The 18,371-nt window shown below is 43.3% G+C and overlaps 1 protein-coding gene across 2 annotated transcripts in view; it reads right to left on the bottom strand.

Moving 5' to 3' along the window:
- Positions 1-18,371, bottom strand: part of Pdpk1 (3-phosphoinositide dependent protein kinase 1) — a 68,944-nt gene that overhangs the window by 21,261 nt on the left and 29,312 nt on the right. For both annotated transcript variants that reach the window (XM_032914422.1, XM_032914423.1), the window contains exons 2-7: positions 15,381-15,650; positions 11,844-11,886; positions 11,445-11,582; positions 5,795-5,939; positions 4,997-5,094; positions 2,718-2,793 (exon numbers count right to left, since the gene is read on the bottom strand). In XM_032914422.1, coding sequence (XP_032770313.1) covers positions 2,718-2,793; positions 4,997-5,094; positions 5,795-5,939; positions 11,445-11,582; positions 11,844-11,886; positions 15,381-15,650 — 770 coding nt within the window. The remainder of the gene's footprint in view (positions 1-2,717; positions 2,794-4,996; positions 5,095-5,794; positions 5,940-11,444; positions 11,583-11,843; positions 11,887-15,380; positions 15,651-18,371) is intronic.

The raw sequence follows: 18,371 nt of genomic DNA on the forward strand, positions 1-18,371 counted from the left end.
ATTCTCAACTATCCCCAAGTACTAGGTGTATGCAGGTTTGGTGAGCTGCTAGCAGTGATGTGGGATCACAGGATATGAACAACAACCACCACTTAAGACAATAGTGCAGGCACAAAATCAAATCTTGCAGCCAAGCTCTGTCCTTGCCGGGATGTCACTAGCACTTATGAGCCAGGAACAGGTAAGGCCCTGAGATTGAACAAAAATTAGAAATCTGAGTTATAGAATTAACAGTATGATGGAATAAAAAATGATTTTATATATAGCTGGTAACTACTTTGGAGAGAGGTATTTGTTTACATTTAGTTTTTGAGACAAAATCTTATGCAGCTCAGTATGGCCTAAAACTACTGCTAGAGCTGAAGACTCACTCTAACGCCTGATCTTGCTCCTGCCTCAACTGCCAGAAGAAAAAAGTATGTGCTACCATTTATATGTGTGTGTGCACATTTTGACCGTATGCATGCATGTATGTATGTATGTATGTATGTATGTATGTATGTATGCATGTATGTATGTGCAACACGTGTATACAGTGCCTTTGTAGGCCAGAAGAAGGCTTTAGACCTTCTGTGACTGGAGTGAGAAATGTTTGTGAACCATGTATGTGCTAAGCACTGAACCTAGGTCTTCTAGAACAACAACCAGTGCTCTTAACCACTGAGCCATCTCTCCAGGCCGATCTTACTATTTTCTATGCCTGGTTTTCTTTAGTGCTTTGTCTGGGTAAAACAGGGAATGAAACAAGAAAATCAAGTAGCAAAGTAGCTACACAAAGCAGAAGAAGGGAAGGATAAAGCCAAATCACCCAAGGCCTCTCAAAGTCCCCCCTGAATGTGAGAACTTCAACAGGAAGAGCTTAGGGAGCTTCTCCTCTGTGAGATGTCTCAGCATTCCATCTTGATTTGCATTTTGGCTTTGGGAGTAGCATACCAAGGCTTTCTATAGTCTCAGCTGGGTCAAGTCTTAAAACCTTGAAGCAGGCACTGCAGAGCTCCAGCTCTGTCTGTTTCATCAGAAGGAGAGAATGTAACCCTGAGGCCAAGAGCCTGTATCATCCCCAGGGTACACATAGGTACATCAGCACTACCACAGAATACAACAGCTCAATAAATTATGATATTCTAATGCAACAGAAAAATGCACAGCCAGAATAAAGATGCATACAGATACTTTTAATGAATCAGGTGTTTCATCATCATGAAACCAAAAGAACTCATACTGGGTTTGCTCTATGACTGCATGTGTTTGAGAACGTCAAACATTCATAAATGCACCAAAAAAATGACAAGAAAAATACCAATTATCCGGGAACATACATATAGAGACTATATATTTTCTATAGTTTGTAGTAATTTATAGGCATTCCACTTAAAAATTAGGGGGAAAAAGGGACCCTCAATATTTTAGTGAGCTTCACAAGACTTAAAATTCAAAAGCAAGAGACACAGTGATGGCTCTCTCAAAACACTGTTCCTCCACCTGCATGATTTCCTCTATCTATGTCTATATATCATAGAGGACATCAACTCCACAGAGCAAACATTCAAATACATCCTCCTTGAGTACTAATGGCTCATGTGCCTGACTCCCTAGAGCCAGGAGTTGACACACTCACCATACTAGGAAGAACTGGCAGGAAAGCTGTACAAACTACTAGCTCCTGGACATGCTCTCCAAACCTTGAATCTATACCCTAATGTTGCTCCTTAATCTCTTAAAACAGTGCCTTTGACTAGAATGACCTTAAGTCATTGTCTCCCTCAGAACGGCCTCATCTTTACTCTCTAACTCTGATCTCCAAACAAATAAATGTATGGATGAATGAATAAATAAATGAGTGAATCGAATCCCTATCCCTTGGAGGCTGGAGAGATGGTTCTGTGGTTAAGAGTGGCAATTGCTCTTCTGGAGGACCATGGTACACAGGCATACTTGTAGGCAAAACACCCACACATAAAAAGCAAAACAAAACCTGTTCCAATGCCAGTCTCTACATCACTCTACACACTCAATGCTTCTACTATTCATGAGTGAGACCACCACTAAGATCCAGCCGCATCTCTCAAAAAACCTCAATGCTCTGACCACTGGCAGGCCGACTCCAGGATGATATGCTCTGGGCTAGAACTTTCTCCCTTCTGTCCTCCAGGGCTCCACTCACCTCTAAAGAGCCCAAGACTCTACAGTAAGCACATGGCTGCTAGAATCCCATGGTATGGCAGCCACATTTGTCCACTGGATGGCTTTCTACCCAGAAAGCAATAATCAGCAAGGAATTATAAAAGTGGAATGCATACATATAAAGGAAAAAGAAATATTTTTTAAAAAAGCACAAAACTGATGTCTTTGTGTCTCACTGTGTATCTCTGGCTGGTCTGGAACTTGCGATATAGACTAAAATGGCTTTGAACTTAAGAGTTGTACCTGCCTCTGACCTGGAGTATTGGAAATAAGGGCATGCACCATTATGCCCAGCCACTTTTGTTTGTTTAGCCACAAGGTTTTACCATGTATCCCAGTCTGGATTTGTACTCGTGATCCTCCTAACTCACCCTCTGAGGTGCTGGGATTATAAGGGATTCTTTGCTGTACTGGATTCATACTGCACTACTTAAGACCTACTAAAGCTTCTCTTTCAAATAGTGATTCCTTATGATCAAACCTAGTAGATACCACAGAGAGAAGGAAGGGCAGTTGTATTAAAAACAAGTTACCTTTTACACGCCGACTTCTCTGTGAGCAGCTCTGGAGAAACATACTGCGCTGTTCCTACAAATGAATTGGCCCTAGCTAGAAGGTGGGGGGAAAAAAGAAATATTCTTGAAAATGCAATCTGTGGCTCCCCATCACACTGCCCTTCTTGTGTATCCTTCAAGGTGTCCACATCTAACTATACAGAGGGAAGCTGGTCATCAGCGTAGCTGGTCACCTGGAATAGACTGTGCCATCAAAGGACCCTACCTAAGGATACCTACTGGACCCTATCCAGCCGGCACCTCCTACCTAACAGCCAAATGCAGGAAGTACTCATCATATTCATCCATTATCTTGACACTAAGCAAAGCAATGTGAGGGCAAGGGTCCTGTCTGTGGTGCACATTGCTGGACCTGTGGTACCTAAATATGCATAGGCAAGTATACAACAGGCAAAACCAACTACAGGTCAGAAACCATCCTCTTTTTAATCACCACTAGTTTGGGTATTTAGGGTAGTAGGGTAATGAGACTTAGGTTTCTAGCCCAGGGACCCTCTACATTCCACTGCCTATAATCTTGGCCCATGAGACACCTGTCTGCAAGCTAAGGGTGAATACCATCTGCTCTGAACCCACATCAGAGGTCCACCTCCCATTTATTCCAGCCTCCTGAGGAGCATGAGAACTCAGCTTCCATGTGGCAGATAAAGCAGGGCTACATTTTTATACTTTTAAAAGTGATACAGAGTACTAAGATTAGTGTTATGCTGAATTATCAAATTCTGAAGAAAAGCTACTCAAAAAAATACCCAAAGCACAGCCTAGCTGAACAGCTCATTCACATCCTACTTCCAGGTCTCAGGAAGGAAAAGTCAGCATAGGCCTGATCAGAAACAGACAGACCCTCCCAACAAAGAGTTAAGAGATGGGGTGGCTATTTGATTCAACTTTTTAATGGATAATGTTCAGACTAATATAAGGTTATACCAAGCCTATAAAGTCAGCTTTGTTGGACAGACAGATGACTACTACTTACTAGGAATGAGTCAATCAGATGCAGGTTATCAGGGCATCTCAGCAGTGAAACAAGGGACAGCAAGGGCACATACTACACCACCTGCAGAAGTCTCTTTCTGGAAAGGCAAGGCTTGCTATCCCCAAAGGGTGGGAGTAAATATGTTACCAGTACATGAGGAGTACACAGAGGTAAAGAATAGATAAAATCTGACAAAGAACATTCATGAGAACAGCAAAGTTCCCTGAAGGGAAGCCAGCAAGCCATCTCCTACAGCACCATGTGAACAGAACCTGCTTCATTTCCTGGACACTGTATTTTAGCTGCAGCTGCACTCATCCCTGGCCCCCACTTAATAGCTTGCTGTTTGTGGAGATAGGTCAGACGTTTACTGTACTGAGCTCTTGCATGCTCTTTTCCAAAAAAGCAGTCATAACCATAAAAGCGCATACTGCAAAGTTCTTATCAACTCTTCCTTCCACTAACACAACTGCTCCAAGCCTGTGGCCAACCATATCGCACAGGACCTTCCTTAATAGTCTCTCTCACATTGAGACCCCCAAGTTTAGACAAAAAGGCCAGGCAGCTCTGAAGAATAAAATGCATCTTTGACTCAAAGATCCTTTACAAGGTCATTATTACCTTTCCAGCTTTCCTTCCCCCAGAAGCATCCCCAGTGGGTTACTATCTCTACTCGGTGCTATGGCAGTCTTCAGGTGTCTAATTGTTCTCTTTTCTATACCTCCAGATGAGCAGTTTTTCTATCTCCTGAGGCAGTTAATGACAAGCCATCTTACTTTTCTGGACCAAAAAGACTCCCAACAGCACCTCCCCTAATAATAAAGGCATTAGAAGGTCACACAATGCCATATGCTAACTCTGAACAGGACTTGGAAAGTTGGTGATTATAAACAGGTAACATTTTCCCAGAGCCTCCTGAGGCTGCCTGGGCCATCACAGGCAGCTGTACATATCAGATGGGGGAGACAGAAGGGTAGGTAAGAGGAAGGCAATGGAATCCAGGATGTGCTACACAAGACATCACCTGTAACATATAAGGTGTCACCAACTCTACCCCTAGCTCACAAGTGACCTGACATGACGGCCTACGGAGCAAGAACTTTCTTTGGTCCTTCCCCTACTACTAGAGTTCACAAACTGAAGCAAAGGAGCCAAAAGGAATCGCTGCAGTCGTGACGAGGACCATACAGTGCAATGCACTGCTCTAGCCTAAGTTCAGAACAGGGCTCTGTGAAAATAAAGAAAAATTGAGCAGACATACCTTGTTTGCTGTCTGGGGATAATACTTTGGCTGTTCCAAAATCTGTGATCTGGATGTGCATGTCTTCGTTTAACAAGATGTTTTCTGGTTTAAGGTCTCTGTAAAAGAATTTTACCTTTGAGAAAACAGGTTTAAAAGTAGCAGCATTATCACATGTTCGACATTTTGATAGAAACAAAATAAAGTGATGAATCTTTACCTTTACAAGGCTAAAATCCAAGAACGCAAGCCCAAAGTTCACATCAAACAAGTCTCAACAGCACAGATATAGGCACCTCAAAATCATTTTATAGCTGTATCACTTTATATCATTTTATAGCTGTATCACTTTATCTTTATCAAGCCGGTGAGTTGTTAAACTTAACAGATCCGGCTTCCAATGGCCACCCTGGATTGTTTCGTCTACTATTTTAGGAACATATTATTGACTTAGTTTCTTAGTTCATAAAACACAGTTCCAATTTGCCTTTTATCAAAATGAATAAAAAAAGTGACCAGAATTATTAAATAGACACAAAAGTTGTAAATGACAAAATCAAAAGCACCAAACACCTGAGCTGCTAGTATCACAGGAAGACAGCACCCAAGACATGAACTTTCAAAGAGCAAGGTCCTTTTACTTCTAGCTTGTGTACAGCTTTCTCAGTGAGTCACAACTGAAGACACCTACATCATAACTTGTATAAGAGCAGCCACTGCGGAGCCCAGAGGAGCGGTGTGGATTATTTGTATACATCAGAGCCATCGGCCCGAGTCATCACAGGAGCTGTTCTGTACACACCACGCAGTGCCCATTACCTGTGAATGATGCCCTTGCCATGCAAGTACTCTAAAGCAGACACAATCTCAGCTGTGTAAAACCGGGTACAGGTCTCATCAAATGAACCGATTTTGCGGATGTATTTGAGTAGCTCTCCATTTTTGGCGTAACTAAGGCCAAAATCTGAATATTTTATGGTTAAGGAAGAATGGAAAAATATATTTCTTTTCTAAAAATTAACCTTAAAATCCAGTAAGAACTGTCTTTTCATCAAATGTAAACTGAAGGTACCTATGCTCCAAGATAAGTTGCCTTTTTGGGGGTCAGATCCGGGTCCCAGCTCCAAGCACAGAACTTCTAAGACACAGTCCCTGAAAAAACATGAACAGCACCTTTCAAGCCCAGGTGCCCTTCTAGACAAACGGTCCCAGAGGCCACTGTGGCCTATGAAAGGAAGCCTCTAGATGGCTACAGAACAGGACCCAGGCACCAACATGTGGAAGGCTTTAAAGTGCAGAAGGGCACAGTTCTGAAAAGAGAGTCCTAACAGAACCCTGAATGACTGCCACCATTGTGAGCCTTGCCTCAACTTGCTGTACTCCACAGGCTGGGCTAACAGTCCTTCTAGGCATAAAAGTGCCATGCTTTATAACAATCTTAGTTTCCCAATTCACTTCATCTATTTGAGAAACACCTGCTGGGAAGATGAGAAATAACCATTCCTGGCACCTCCATGCTGCAAAAGGCACTGAAGACTGACAAAAAACAGCTCCAAATGAGTAGTCATTTTCTCCAAACACTAAACTTGTGTTTCTTACTGGAAATCTCTAGGTACGACACCTCTCTGGCAGCCTAGGTCACAAGGGCCCAAATGCTGACTAGCATTGATGAGGCAATGATGAGGCCAAGCTTGAAATTCATACAAGAAGCCAACGTGAAATTCTTGTCCTTTGCTGGCTTTTCTCTGCCAAGGCACTGCTACCAACAACCAAGGAAGGAGCCTGAAGCTCCTCTGTAGGTAAGAAAACAAACCCAGAAGAGACAGGACTATAACCAAAGCTGGTAAAGATGCCCCTGCTGGGGTCATCTCTGACAACCTATGCCTCTCAACTCAAAGTCTGACAGACACCTGAAACATGTACTATGGAGAACAGAAAGGGTCTTAGGTCCAGTTGTATCCTGTCTGCCCCCTCAAAAGGGAGGCTGATACCTTGTCCTGGCTAGTTTTGTGTCAGCTTGACACAAGTAATCTGGGAAGAGAGAGACTCTCAATTGAAAAACTACCTTCTTAAGATTTGTCTGTAGGCAAGTTTCTAGTGCACTTTCTGAATTAGTGATTGATGTGGGAAGGCCTAGCCCATTGTGGATGGTACCATCCCTGGGAAAGTGATCCTGGGGTGTACATGCTGAGCAAGCCATGGGGAGCAAGACAGTAAGCAGCACTCCTCCATGGCCTCTGCCACAGCTCCTGTCTTGAGGTTTCTGCCCTGATTTACTGTCCTGACATTCCTCAGTGAAGGACTGTGATGTGGAACTGAAATAAATCCTTTGCTCCCCAAGTTGTTTATAGTCATGGCATTTTATTATAGCAGCAGGAACACTAAGACATGCCACGGAGCCACCAGTTCTGGCCTAACATAGGCTAACAGCAGAACCTTTCTAGTTAGGAGTCCAGGTATAAGGTCATACTCTTGATCACATGGTCAAGAGAACAGGGGTAACTTCTCACTCTTTCCAGCTTCATGGTTTTGCCCTTTATCTGACCCTTCACTGGTTCTGATTTCTGTGAGAGGAACACCTATGGGTCTCAGCTCAGAAGGGAAGCAGATGCAAGTTTTAGCTCTTAAATATAGCAGGCGCCTGGGATTATTTCTCAGGCTAATGGTTCTCTGCAGTCCTATCATTCCCTATTCCATGAGATTCTTGTAAACCTCATCAATATAATGTGTGTCCTAAGAACATCCTCCACTCCCATGCAAGTCAGTGCTCCTGGGTGGCAAGAGCTGTCACAAACTGGGTGAGCTCCTGGGAGGCCTTAATAAGGGCTTTAACAGAACCAGGGAGCCTAAAAGTCCAATATGTGCAACTGGAGGAACCTGGTTGAGAGATTAAGCAATTGACTCAAGTTCACAAAGAAAACAATGGACAGGACCAGAACCCAGTTCTCTGGTCAGAAGCAATGGTCCTTACTCTATGCTACAAATGAGGCATCACAAGGACAAGCAGGTGCAGATTGGTCTGGTGGGAACTCGAAGATAGTAAGGTAGAAAGCAGCTGAGTCTGAGATCTCTTGGTCTTCGTCTGTGTGTAAAAAGGAAGGTTCCCCACAGTTTAGCCTCTGATCAAGTTAGAACTATGCCAAGATAGGGAAGCCTTATGCCGGACCTAGCCTCTGGGCTCACTTTTCCAGGGCCTCACAGTGTATCTGATGAAGAACCCTCAGTAGTCCCTGTGTGATCCATCTGATCCAGCTGTCTGTTTTCAATCTATAGCAGGTGTCTCCAGGCTCTGCCTCATTTCAACTTGTACTGAATGGGTCTGGGTCCATCCACAGTCTCTTGAAGGTACTGAAAGGAGAATACACAAGGACTAGTCCCTCTCCTCTACTTGAAATTAATGACTAAATAAAGGGCAGTGTCATAGCATATCTGGGAATTTCTTCATGCAAGTTTCAGTATTCTTTAATAATACAGTGTATAGTAAGGATTATCAATGAGGCAGAAGTCACTGGATCTCATTCTCATGGCAAGTAGGAGAGCCATTATGACCCTTTGGGTCTCAGACCAAGAATAATATGTGCCATTAGACAAAGACCTAGAGTTCTTTCCACCTGAACTGACATGGTCAGTCCCATTTGAAAATCACATAGCAAGAACATTCTGCTCTGGCTTCTGAGCTCTGATCCAACACTGTGTCCCTGACAGAAAATGAAGTCAAGCATTTGTGACTGATTCTGTCTTGGTTACCCAGTCTTGATGAAATCTGGGTATCTCAAGGGTGCATGGGACTAGAAGACTTGGTTTCCAGGTTGTAGAAGTGTGAGGTGGTGAATCTTTAAGAAGCAGGATTTACTGACGTATGTGGATCGCTGAGCTCCTGAGACTCACTAGTCATTGGAAAGTCTGCAAAGACGACTGCCGTGAAAGAAGCAAACCCAGGCGCACCTACTCAACTGTACTTCCCAGGCTACTATATACAGGGCTACAGCATGCACCATGCATCCCATCTGGACGGCCTCCAAACTATGAACTAAACAAGTCTCTTCCCTTCAAAGAGCTAGATGCCCCAGGCATTTTGTAGCAATGTCACAAAGCTGACTAGTAACAGAGCTTCAAGGCCAATAAAATACATTGTTCTGAACATTGGCAAAAAAAGTTTAGGCCTTTAGACAGGAACAATTCTGGGTCAAAATTTTTAAGTGGGTAGGTGGGAATGGGTGGGGTAGGGTGAAGAACTCGGGAAAGGGGACCAGGAAGGGGAGCAACATTTGGAATATAAATAAATAAAATAATTTAAAAAAAAGTTTAGGGCTGGAGAGATGGCTCAGTGGTTAAGAGCACTGACTGCTCTTCCAGAGGTCCTGAGTTCAATTCCCAGCAACCACATGTGGCTCACAGCCATTTGTAATGAAATCTGATGCCCTCTTCTGGGGTGTCTGAAAACAGCTACAGTTTACTTATATATAAGAAAAAAATCTTAAAAAAAAAAAAAAAAAAAGTTTAGGCCTGGGCCTGGACCTCCATCTTGTTTGTAAGTACTGATTTCATGAACTCAAAAAGGGGTACTTTCATGCACAGGGGACATAAAAGAGGAATCAACACAGGTTCAGAGACATGTAATGAAATATAAAGAGATCACTGACGACTGCTAAGTGAGCCCTGACAGCAGAAGTGGGGGACCAGGCATACTGGGACCAGTAAGCTCTACTTGCTTTAAAGACCATCACCACCAACACATCTCTTCTCCTGGAACCTACTGAACCTTCCACCAGTACTCTCTAAGACGGCCCTCTGGAAAGAGCCCATTTGGTCTGTCTCTACTGCCTTGCTATGTCATGAACTTTGCCCCCCAAGAAACTGCCTGTCCAACTTTTAATAACTTGCTCATGGAATAATCCTCTGATCAGGCACAGACCACATACTAGACTGCCAGCCCGGAAACCTGGCAGGCCCTCATCAGAACCTAGGTGATCTGGGCCTGAGTCTCCGTACTCCCAGAGGCTTCTTCTAGGTAGCTGGTCAAGTGGGTAACAATTCTTATCTGTGTATCACCTCCTCATGGGTCCACTCAGACCTCAAACAAATGCCACGTGCAACAAATGACAACCTATTCCCATCTAGCCACTGGCCAGTCTCTCTGGGTTCAGTAACAGATGACAGTGTAGACCAGGCTCTGAAGGCAAAAAACAGCAGAAACCTAACTTTGCTTTCTCCAAGTCTGGACCAGAAGCCACCATAGTCAGAGCAAACCCCATATTCCTCCACACTAGGAGAAAAAACAATTGGTATCAGAACTTCACAGCTCAGAGAACTGGCTCACTTGGGCCCCACATGCTTCTGCCCTCCATATCTACAGGGCTCAAAGACACCCACACCTGTCCTTCCAACTGGTCCTGCTACTTGGACATTTATGACATAGTTTTTAATAGTCTGCACAAACTCTCCAAAAAGTATAATCAATTTCACAAAGAAGGAAGAGCCTTCCCTTGTCAGCATTTTACCATCTCCTTAAATGAGCCTTTGAAATGGAAAATGGGGGCTGGGGATTCCCTGTAAATGAGCAGGCCCTTTCCCCAAAAAAAAAAAAAAAAAAAAAAAAAAAAAAAAAAAAAAAAAAAAAAAAAAAAAGAACCAAAAAAAAAAAAAGAAATGGAAAAATGGATGAAACACAAGCAGTTATATAGCAGAAGCCAGAATTCAATTATAAGTGAAAGCCAGATGGTGAGAACATTGGTGCATACCTTTAATCTCAGTACTTGAGGCTGAAAGGCCAACCTGGTCTATAATGAGTTCCAGAACTGCCAAGGCTATGTACTGAAACCTTGGGGGGGTTAAAGACAATAAGCAAAAAGGAGAGGAAAGAGGAATGTGCACAAACGACTATGAACATGTGTGCAAAGTGAATCTGCTGGAGAGGCAGGCTGAACAGCTCTCAGGAGCTAGAGGGGCTGAGCAAGCCCAGCAGACATAAAACTTCAGGAAGATATAGCACCCCTGTAAGTAATAGGATAGGCTCCTGTAAGTCACTCCTAAACTTCTTTAGTCAAGCTGTCCTTCTGACAACACTCAGTAACTCGGATAGAAGAGGATCTAGAGAAGTTAGTGCTTTTTTCCTCTCGGACCCTCAACTTTTTAAAACCAGGAGTCAATAATACCTACCAGACACTCCAGACAGAACATTTGCTAGAGGAATGAAGAAACATTTCTACATCAACATCCAGCAACCACGGCTAAAACACTCCAGTCCATTGAGTACAACATTTATCAATGAACACTTCAGCACTGTGGGCATGTTGGTGCACCTCGGCCATGTGCTGGTGCTGGTGCTGGTGCTGCTGCCTCCAAGGGGGTCAGCACCCACAGGGATCTGTGCCGTGCCTTTCCTTTCCAGGAACAAACAATGCAGCCACTAATCTAAAACACAAGGTGGTTTTCAGACCATGGTTTGCACTGACCATGCAAAGGATACACAGCTTTTCGTCGTCCTGAAACGTAAAGTAAAGTTTCACAAAGAAGGGGTGATCCAGGCGTGACATCACATCTCTCTCTCTAGTTACATACGGGACTTTGTTTTCTTTTATTATATGACGTTTCTCCAGAATTTTAACTTAAGGTAAGAGAGAAGCGAGTTTACTAATATTAGAAAAATGTAAACGAACAACGGCAAAACCCAGTAAATTTATAAAGGTAACTGGCATGAACTGAAGTTGTCCCAAAACCACCCACCCAAGGTTAGAAGGTTTGCAGACTAACCTTGTCATAGATTCTAAACTCAGTACAGGCCCTGTCCCTACCCAGGCTACCATACATATGAAAGTGGAACCACCCCTGAATCTTAGACACACAGCTCATGGGACTTAGTACTTACTAGCATATTCTCTGGAAGTGGCCAGTTCTCGGGCCAGAACAACCTAGTTTGGGGAGAAAAAAGATAATGTAAGAATGAGGTCAGTCTGATAAGCACTGTCGCCCTGCACGGGCTGCCCAGCCTGTGCACAAGATTTGAAGTTACATTTAAAGTCCTACTGGATTCTGTGCGAACAAAGAGCAGAAAGCCACTGCTTGTATTCATACATTCTAATCGTTAACAGCAACATAATAGCAAACGTGAAATGGTAAACAGTGCTTGTGCCACTGTTTTCAAATGTTCTCAATCAGCCAGCTACCAAAAGTTCTCATAGTACAGTCCAAGTATAAATTTAAGAACCAATAGGTATGGTAGTGCACATCTATGATCTTAACACTTGGGAGCCGGAGAGAGGCAGGAGTCCAAGCTCCGAGCAACCCTGGGTTACACAATGAAATCCTGTCTCAGCATCCTCTATCCCAAACAAACAAAAACAGAATTTGGTTGACTGACATGTCCTAAAACAATCACAAGTGGGTACTAGAAATTTCTTTGGAAAAACTTCCAAGAATATATCTTTTCAGCCGGGCAGTGACAGCACATACCTTTACTCTCAGCATCCAGGAGGCAGAGACAGAAGGATCTCTAAGTTTGAGGCCAGTCCTGTCTATAGATCAAGTTCCAGAATAGCCAAGGCTGGATAGAGAACCCCTTCCTCAAAAAACAATAAAACAAACAAGTGAAAGAGAAAAAAAGAGAACATGTCTTCTTACTATAGATCCTAATAAAGAGCTGTCATTGACTTAGGCTTCTCATGCATTTCACTTGATAGCATGAACACAGTTAGGACTACTGTGTACCAAGAGGTAAGACAGCACAGACTCTTTACAGAATGCCCTCCATACAGACCACATCTCTGCCTGTGCCACCCACTTCAGGGACAGAGTACCGGGAAACCCTGGGCACACCTCAAGTACCAGACTAAAAACAGCTGACAGGCCCAAGGTTTAACCAGAGCCTACAAGGGGCAGCTTTGTCTAAAAAAAGCTTTTCCCCAACATAGTCAATAAATATACACGGAGGTGTTCTTTTAAGACACTTGCAATGATGGACTGACAACCAAAGTACAGAACAAACATGGCCCTAAGAAATCACTACGCCTGGGTAAAAGCTTTAGAAAGCAACAGGCGAGGGTCACTTGTCTTCTGGTATTAAGTCACATCCTATGAAACAATCCTGGAAAAGCACTGAGATGCCCACACCACCAGAACAAGGTAGGACTGTATGTATTTAAGTAGAAAGAACTCAAAAAACTTTCTAAAGGAACACACTGTATATTCTGACTCCAGCCATGAGGGTGAAGGGAGCCGGCTGGAGTAGTATACTCCTCCAGGATGAAGATTATATATATTCACACTCCTTTATGAGCATGTGTGCATGTTTTTCTTTGTATGGAAAGCACAACAGTTTATTGGAAGGGGCTGGAGGGTTGTTTTGCTTTGTTTTGTTTTGTTTTGAGATACAGTCTCACTATGTAACCTTGGCTGGCCTAGGCTGGAGCTCACTGTGTAGACCAGGCTGGCCTTGAACTCAGAGATACACCTGTTTTAGTCTTCTGAGTGTTAGGATTAAAGGCATGTGCCATCACTCCCGGCTTGTGATCAGATTTCTAAACTTAGCATTTCATAAGCAGGTTTTCCACAGAACAGAGGCTTCTAAAGAACTGCATGGGACATGTTGCTCCATGTCACCAGGGGTGATGTCATTACTATCTTGGATGTGATAGAGTACTTGGGAGCCTGTCTGCTCTCTAGCACTAATTTCAGGTAATCTGGTAACTGTGTGTCCTTTACTCCTCCCCTGGAAATCCAATTTAAGTGTTCACTGTTTCAAGAAGAGAGAGATGAATCAGTGTTACGCCTAATCTGAGATCCAGAGCTACAGATTCCAAAGAGCAGGAAGGAGCCTGCAGCTTGCAGCGCTTTCTTTCCCAGGTGCCCTCACGGCATGAGTTCAAAATGGCACTGAACAAGGATGACTGTGCCACCAGGAAGAGTGGTGCCTAATTTACAACCCTGTGAAGATAAATAGAAAGGAGTAAACTGAGGAAAAGAAGAACTTCACTAGACTATCATCTCTAGCTGAGTGCAAGACCCATGAATCACAAGCAGTTCTCTTTCTGCGAGGTGTGGTGGTACCAAGGCACAGGAGTGCTCTTCATGACTGGAGGCTCTTTTCACACAGCCACAATCCTTCTAAGTTACTTCTCCAGAGTTGCTGATTAAGACCTAAACCTTACAGTATGAGAACATCAAAGTCAACTTAAGATGAGATGTTAGGAAGGTTAAGTAAGCTATATTTCATGTTTTATTTTTTAGACTCTAAAAAAGAGTAAGTAAAAAATTTCAGCCAGTCATGGTGGCGCTCATCTTTAATGGGTGTACTGAGAAGGCGGAAGCAGGTAGATCTCTGTGAATTCAAGGCCAGTTTAAGCTACATAAAAGCTTTGGACTAGTTAGGGCTAGGTAGTGAGACCTTGTTTCAAAAAAATAAAAAATAAAAAAGACTAAATAAATCTTAAAAAGGAAAAATCTAAAGGGCTAGAGAGTGGCTCAGGGGTTAAGAGCATTGTCTGCTCTTCCAGAGGACCGGAGTTCAATTCCCAGCAACCACATGGTGGCTCACGACCATCCGTAATGAAATCTGATGCCTTCTTCTGGGGTGTCTGAAGACAGCTACAGTGTACTCATATACATAAAATAAATAAATTTTAAAATAAATTAAAAAGGCAAGAAGAGAACACAATTTCTCATATGGAATCTTCAAAAAGTCAGGTATAAGGAAAATTAGTTGTTTAGGAACTCTTCAAAACCCTGGAGTACCTATTTTAGACTAGAGTTGGAACACTGAAATCTATTTCATTGAAGAGTATTTTTAATTGGGAGTGACCCGTGCCTGGACCACTCTGCAGCAATACCCACCCACTTGACCTGGTGGTTAGAACAAAAAATCTGAAGGCCAACTCCCGACAAATACTTACCGCATAGTTTTAGTTGCTACAGCAAACGAAGAAAAACAGGCCAAAGGGGCAAAGTGAGGGGTGGGTAGATGTTACTGAATGTTACCAAAAGTCTCCAAAGAGATACTAACTCTGATTCTAACTTTCAATCTAAGGAACTTTTAGCTTCCTATGGCCTGTCCATTAATTAAGACAGGGAGACACAGATGCTATTGTTTATCTGTCTTTGAGACAGGCATTTAGTATGTTGCCAAGTAGGCCTTGAAACTTCCGGGTTTAAACTCATCTGCCTCAGCCTCCTTAGAATAAGGAATAAGAGGTATGGGCCAACACAGACAAAATCCAGTGTAACTATGCTTTCTTCAGGTGGTCTGTGAAGTAGGTATACTCCCTCCAAGACTCTAGTGGCATTCACAGCAGGAGACAACCCACAGGGGCATAGGGAGAACAACGCCAAGTCAGTCAGGTGTTCTCAGTAGTCAGTGATCCCAAGAGAACCCTGTGCTCAACAAGCAACAGCAGCAGAGGAACATACTCACTGTCGAAAAAGAGCCCTCGCCAAGAATTTTCCCAAACTTGAAGTCTTCAGGGCGTTTCTTGCGAGGCTGTGGTGGCAGCTGGGCAGGGTGCTGCTGCAAGGGGTTGGTGCTTGGTCGGGCTTCAGCTGTGGTGCCGTCCATGGTGGATCCCTGCCTGCTAACACCACTAGGAATGCCAGGGGACGAGCTGGGCTCAGTCTGGGACCTCACCATTGATGGGGATGGGCAGGAACATAGCACCACACTGGACTGAATGGGCACAGCGTCATACTGCAGACACAGAGGAAAGAGGTAAGAGTCAAATGGCTCTATTGTCCTGAGCAGATGAACCAAGTACAAGCACTTTACGATACTGCTGAAGGCAGTGCAGTACATCTGACTCTGGGTGTCCACTGGAGCCAAAGTTCCTCCCTCCCTCTCCCTTGCTCATATTCAGGCATATTCTCACATCTCTCTTAGCACTACTCCAACACTCCCCAAGGCCAGGCTAAGGAAAGCAGATATAACATTGTACATTTATAATTCTGGAGAATGTTCACTTTATACAGAGACACCCAATGCTGGCAAGACTTATGCTAAAGCAAGAATACTCATACAATTATGGCTGGCACCCAAAGCTGGTGTTACTGCTAAAATGCTTTTGGAAAGCAATTTGGCAACTGTCAACCAAAGGATTATAGAACTGTCAATGAGTCAGAAATGTGAAATATGAGAGGAAACACACAGTTAAAGTTGGAAGCATAAGCCAGGTGTGGTATTGCACACCTGAAACCCTAGCATGCAGAAAACCATGGCTTCTGAGCCAGTTTGGGTTACATACATAACAAGATCCTGAACCAAAAAAGGAGGCAGGAAGGAGTCACTGAGAAAGGAAATAAGTGTTCAGAGCTAAACTGGCAGTATGCAAACATTGCACCCACATCCATAAATGCCGTCTCTTCAGCTCTGCCTTTGGCATGTCCTCATAGTGGTGACACTATCCTAACTGTAAGACTGAGAAAATATAAGATCAGTCAGTAAATTACTTGATTTGTAAGCATGGAACCTAAATTCAATCTGCAGAATTAAAACAAAACAATGTGGGCTAGGTCTCTAACTCAGTAGTAGAGCAGGTGCCTAGCAGCATAAGGCTCTGGGTTCAGTAACTAGTACCTAACTCTCGCAACAAAATCAATAAAAATAAGAAAAATCCAAGTTAGTAGTCTATCCTTATAATCCAAGCCCTGGGAAAGTGGAAATAAGCAATGCCTGGGGTGCTAACTGGCCAGCCAACTTAAGTCTAATTGTCAAAACTGAAGTCAGGAAGACCCTGTTATATGATGGATGGATGGATGGATGGATGGATGGATGGATGGATGGATGGATATAGGCAGGCAGGCAGGCAGGCAAGCAAAAAGGTGTAAGAAAAGGGTAGACTGCACTGTTGAAGGCACATGTACCACACACCCACACACATATTATCATAAAATGAACTCAGGCTAGGCACTGGTGGCACAGACTTTTAATGACAGCACTCAGGGGCTGAGGCAGGCAAATCTCTGAGTTTGAGGCCAGCCTGGTCTACAGAGCAAGTTCCAGGACAGCCAGGGCTACATAGAGAAACCCTGTCTCAAAAATAAATAAATAAATAAATAAATAAATAAGTTAATTAATTAAAAATCAAGTGAACTCAGCATAGCCAAGTTACTTGGGTGCTGGTCTTTAACAGTCCTCCTCCCTCAAGAACTCCAGGAAACTTTCATAGCTCAGTTCTAGAATGCTTGCCTAGAATACATGAGGACCTAGGTTCAATTCCCAGCACACCCAAAAGAAAATTTAAAAATATACAGCTGGATGGAGTTAGGTCCTGAAATCATAGTTATCTCTTAAACCGCCTACCTGTTCTGTAAAACAATTACATCAAGGTTGCCACCGACCAAAAGGTGACCCATTCAAAAACTAAAAGCAGGCTGCTTGGAAAAAATAAGCTAACCCTAAGTTTTCTTAGGCCGTGAGTCCACATGTCACACAATGAGGCGGGCTGGTTCTTTTCTTTCTTTTGTTCTTATTCTCTCTCATGTGCCCACCCCATCCTTTTTTTATTTTAAGCCTAACAATATAACTCTATGGGCTAAGTAGACTAGTTAATTTATGTAAACATGGCAGTATGTCTGCGTATGATTTAATTAGGACAGACAAGGATGATTGCTTTCTAGATAAACAGAGACGAAACACAGAACCATAAAGAAGCCAGGACTCTGGAAACACAGTAGGACAGGTGTGCACACAGTAAGACAGGTATGCACATCGTAGTCAAGAACAAGCAAAGGAAAGCTCAACCACCCGGAAGAGCCAAAGGAGATGCTCATCCTGAGATGGCAAAATGCTTAAGAAATCTAGACAGGACATTTTGTGACCTAAGCATGTGAGTATGGAGGTGGAGAGGGAGAGCAGATGGTAACACGGAAGGGAGTCTTGCCCACCCCACAGTGCAGTGTGTGAACCTGGGCTTCTTAGAGCAGCCTCCCTGGAAGGCCAGGGTAGCAGCGCATACTCCTAGCTAAGCAACCACCATCAATAGCCCTGTACCTGCAATATGGTAGGGGAAAGGACTTTGTCTCTCGGGGGTGGGGGTGGGTTGTTGAATCATGCCAGGCAAAGTACAAAAATATGAAGAATCTAACCAAATACATTACTAATGAAATATGACCAACTGACTATAATAAGGACCTAAGAATCTCAGCAGAAAATTAACTTTTCATTTTCTTGTGTTCTGAACATTCTCAGTGAAATCTTCAACAAATGTAGAGTTTAGTAAGTTGAATAAAAAGGAACACAATTCCAGCCAAGTATTTTCCACACACAATACCTGTCAGACAAGGGAAATGGCTTAATGGGTAAAACTCTGTGCTGTTCAAACCTGATTATCTGAGTTTAGATTCTTGGAACCCAGGTAAAAAACCATATACATACCATTGTCTGTAATCTCAGTATTTTTATGGCAGGATGGGA

Source organism: Rattus rattus, chromosome 9 (genome assembly GCF_011064425.1).
Source record: "Rattus rattus isolate New Zealand chromosome 9, Rrattus_CSIRO_v1, whole genome shotgun sequence".
NCBI classification, from domain to species: domain Eukaryota; kingdom Metazoa; phylum Chordata; class Mammalia; order Rodentia; family Muridae; genus Rattus; species Rattus rattus.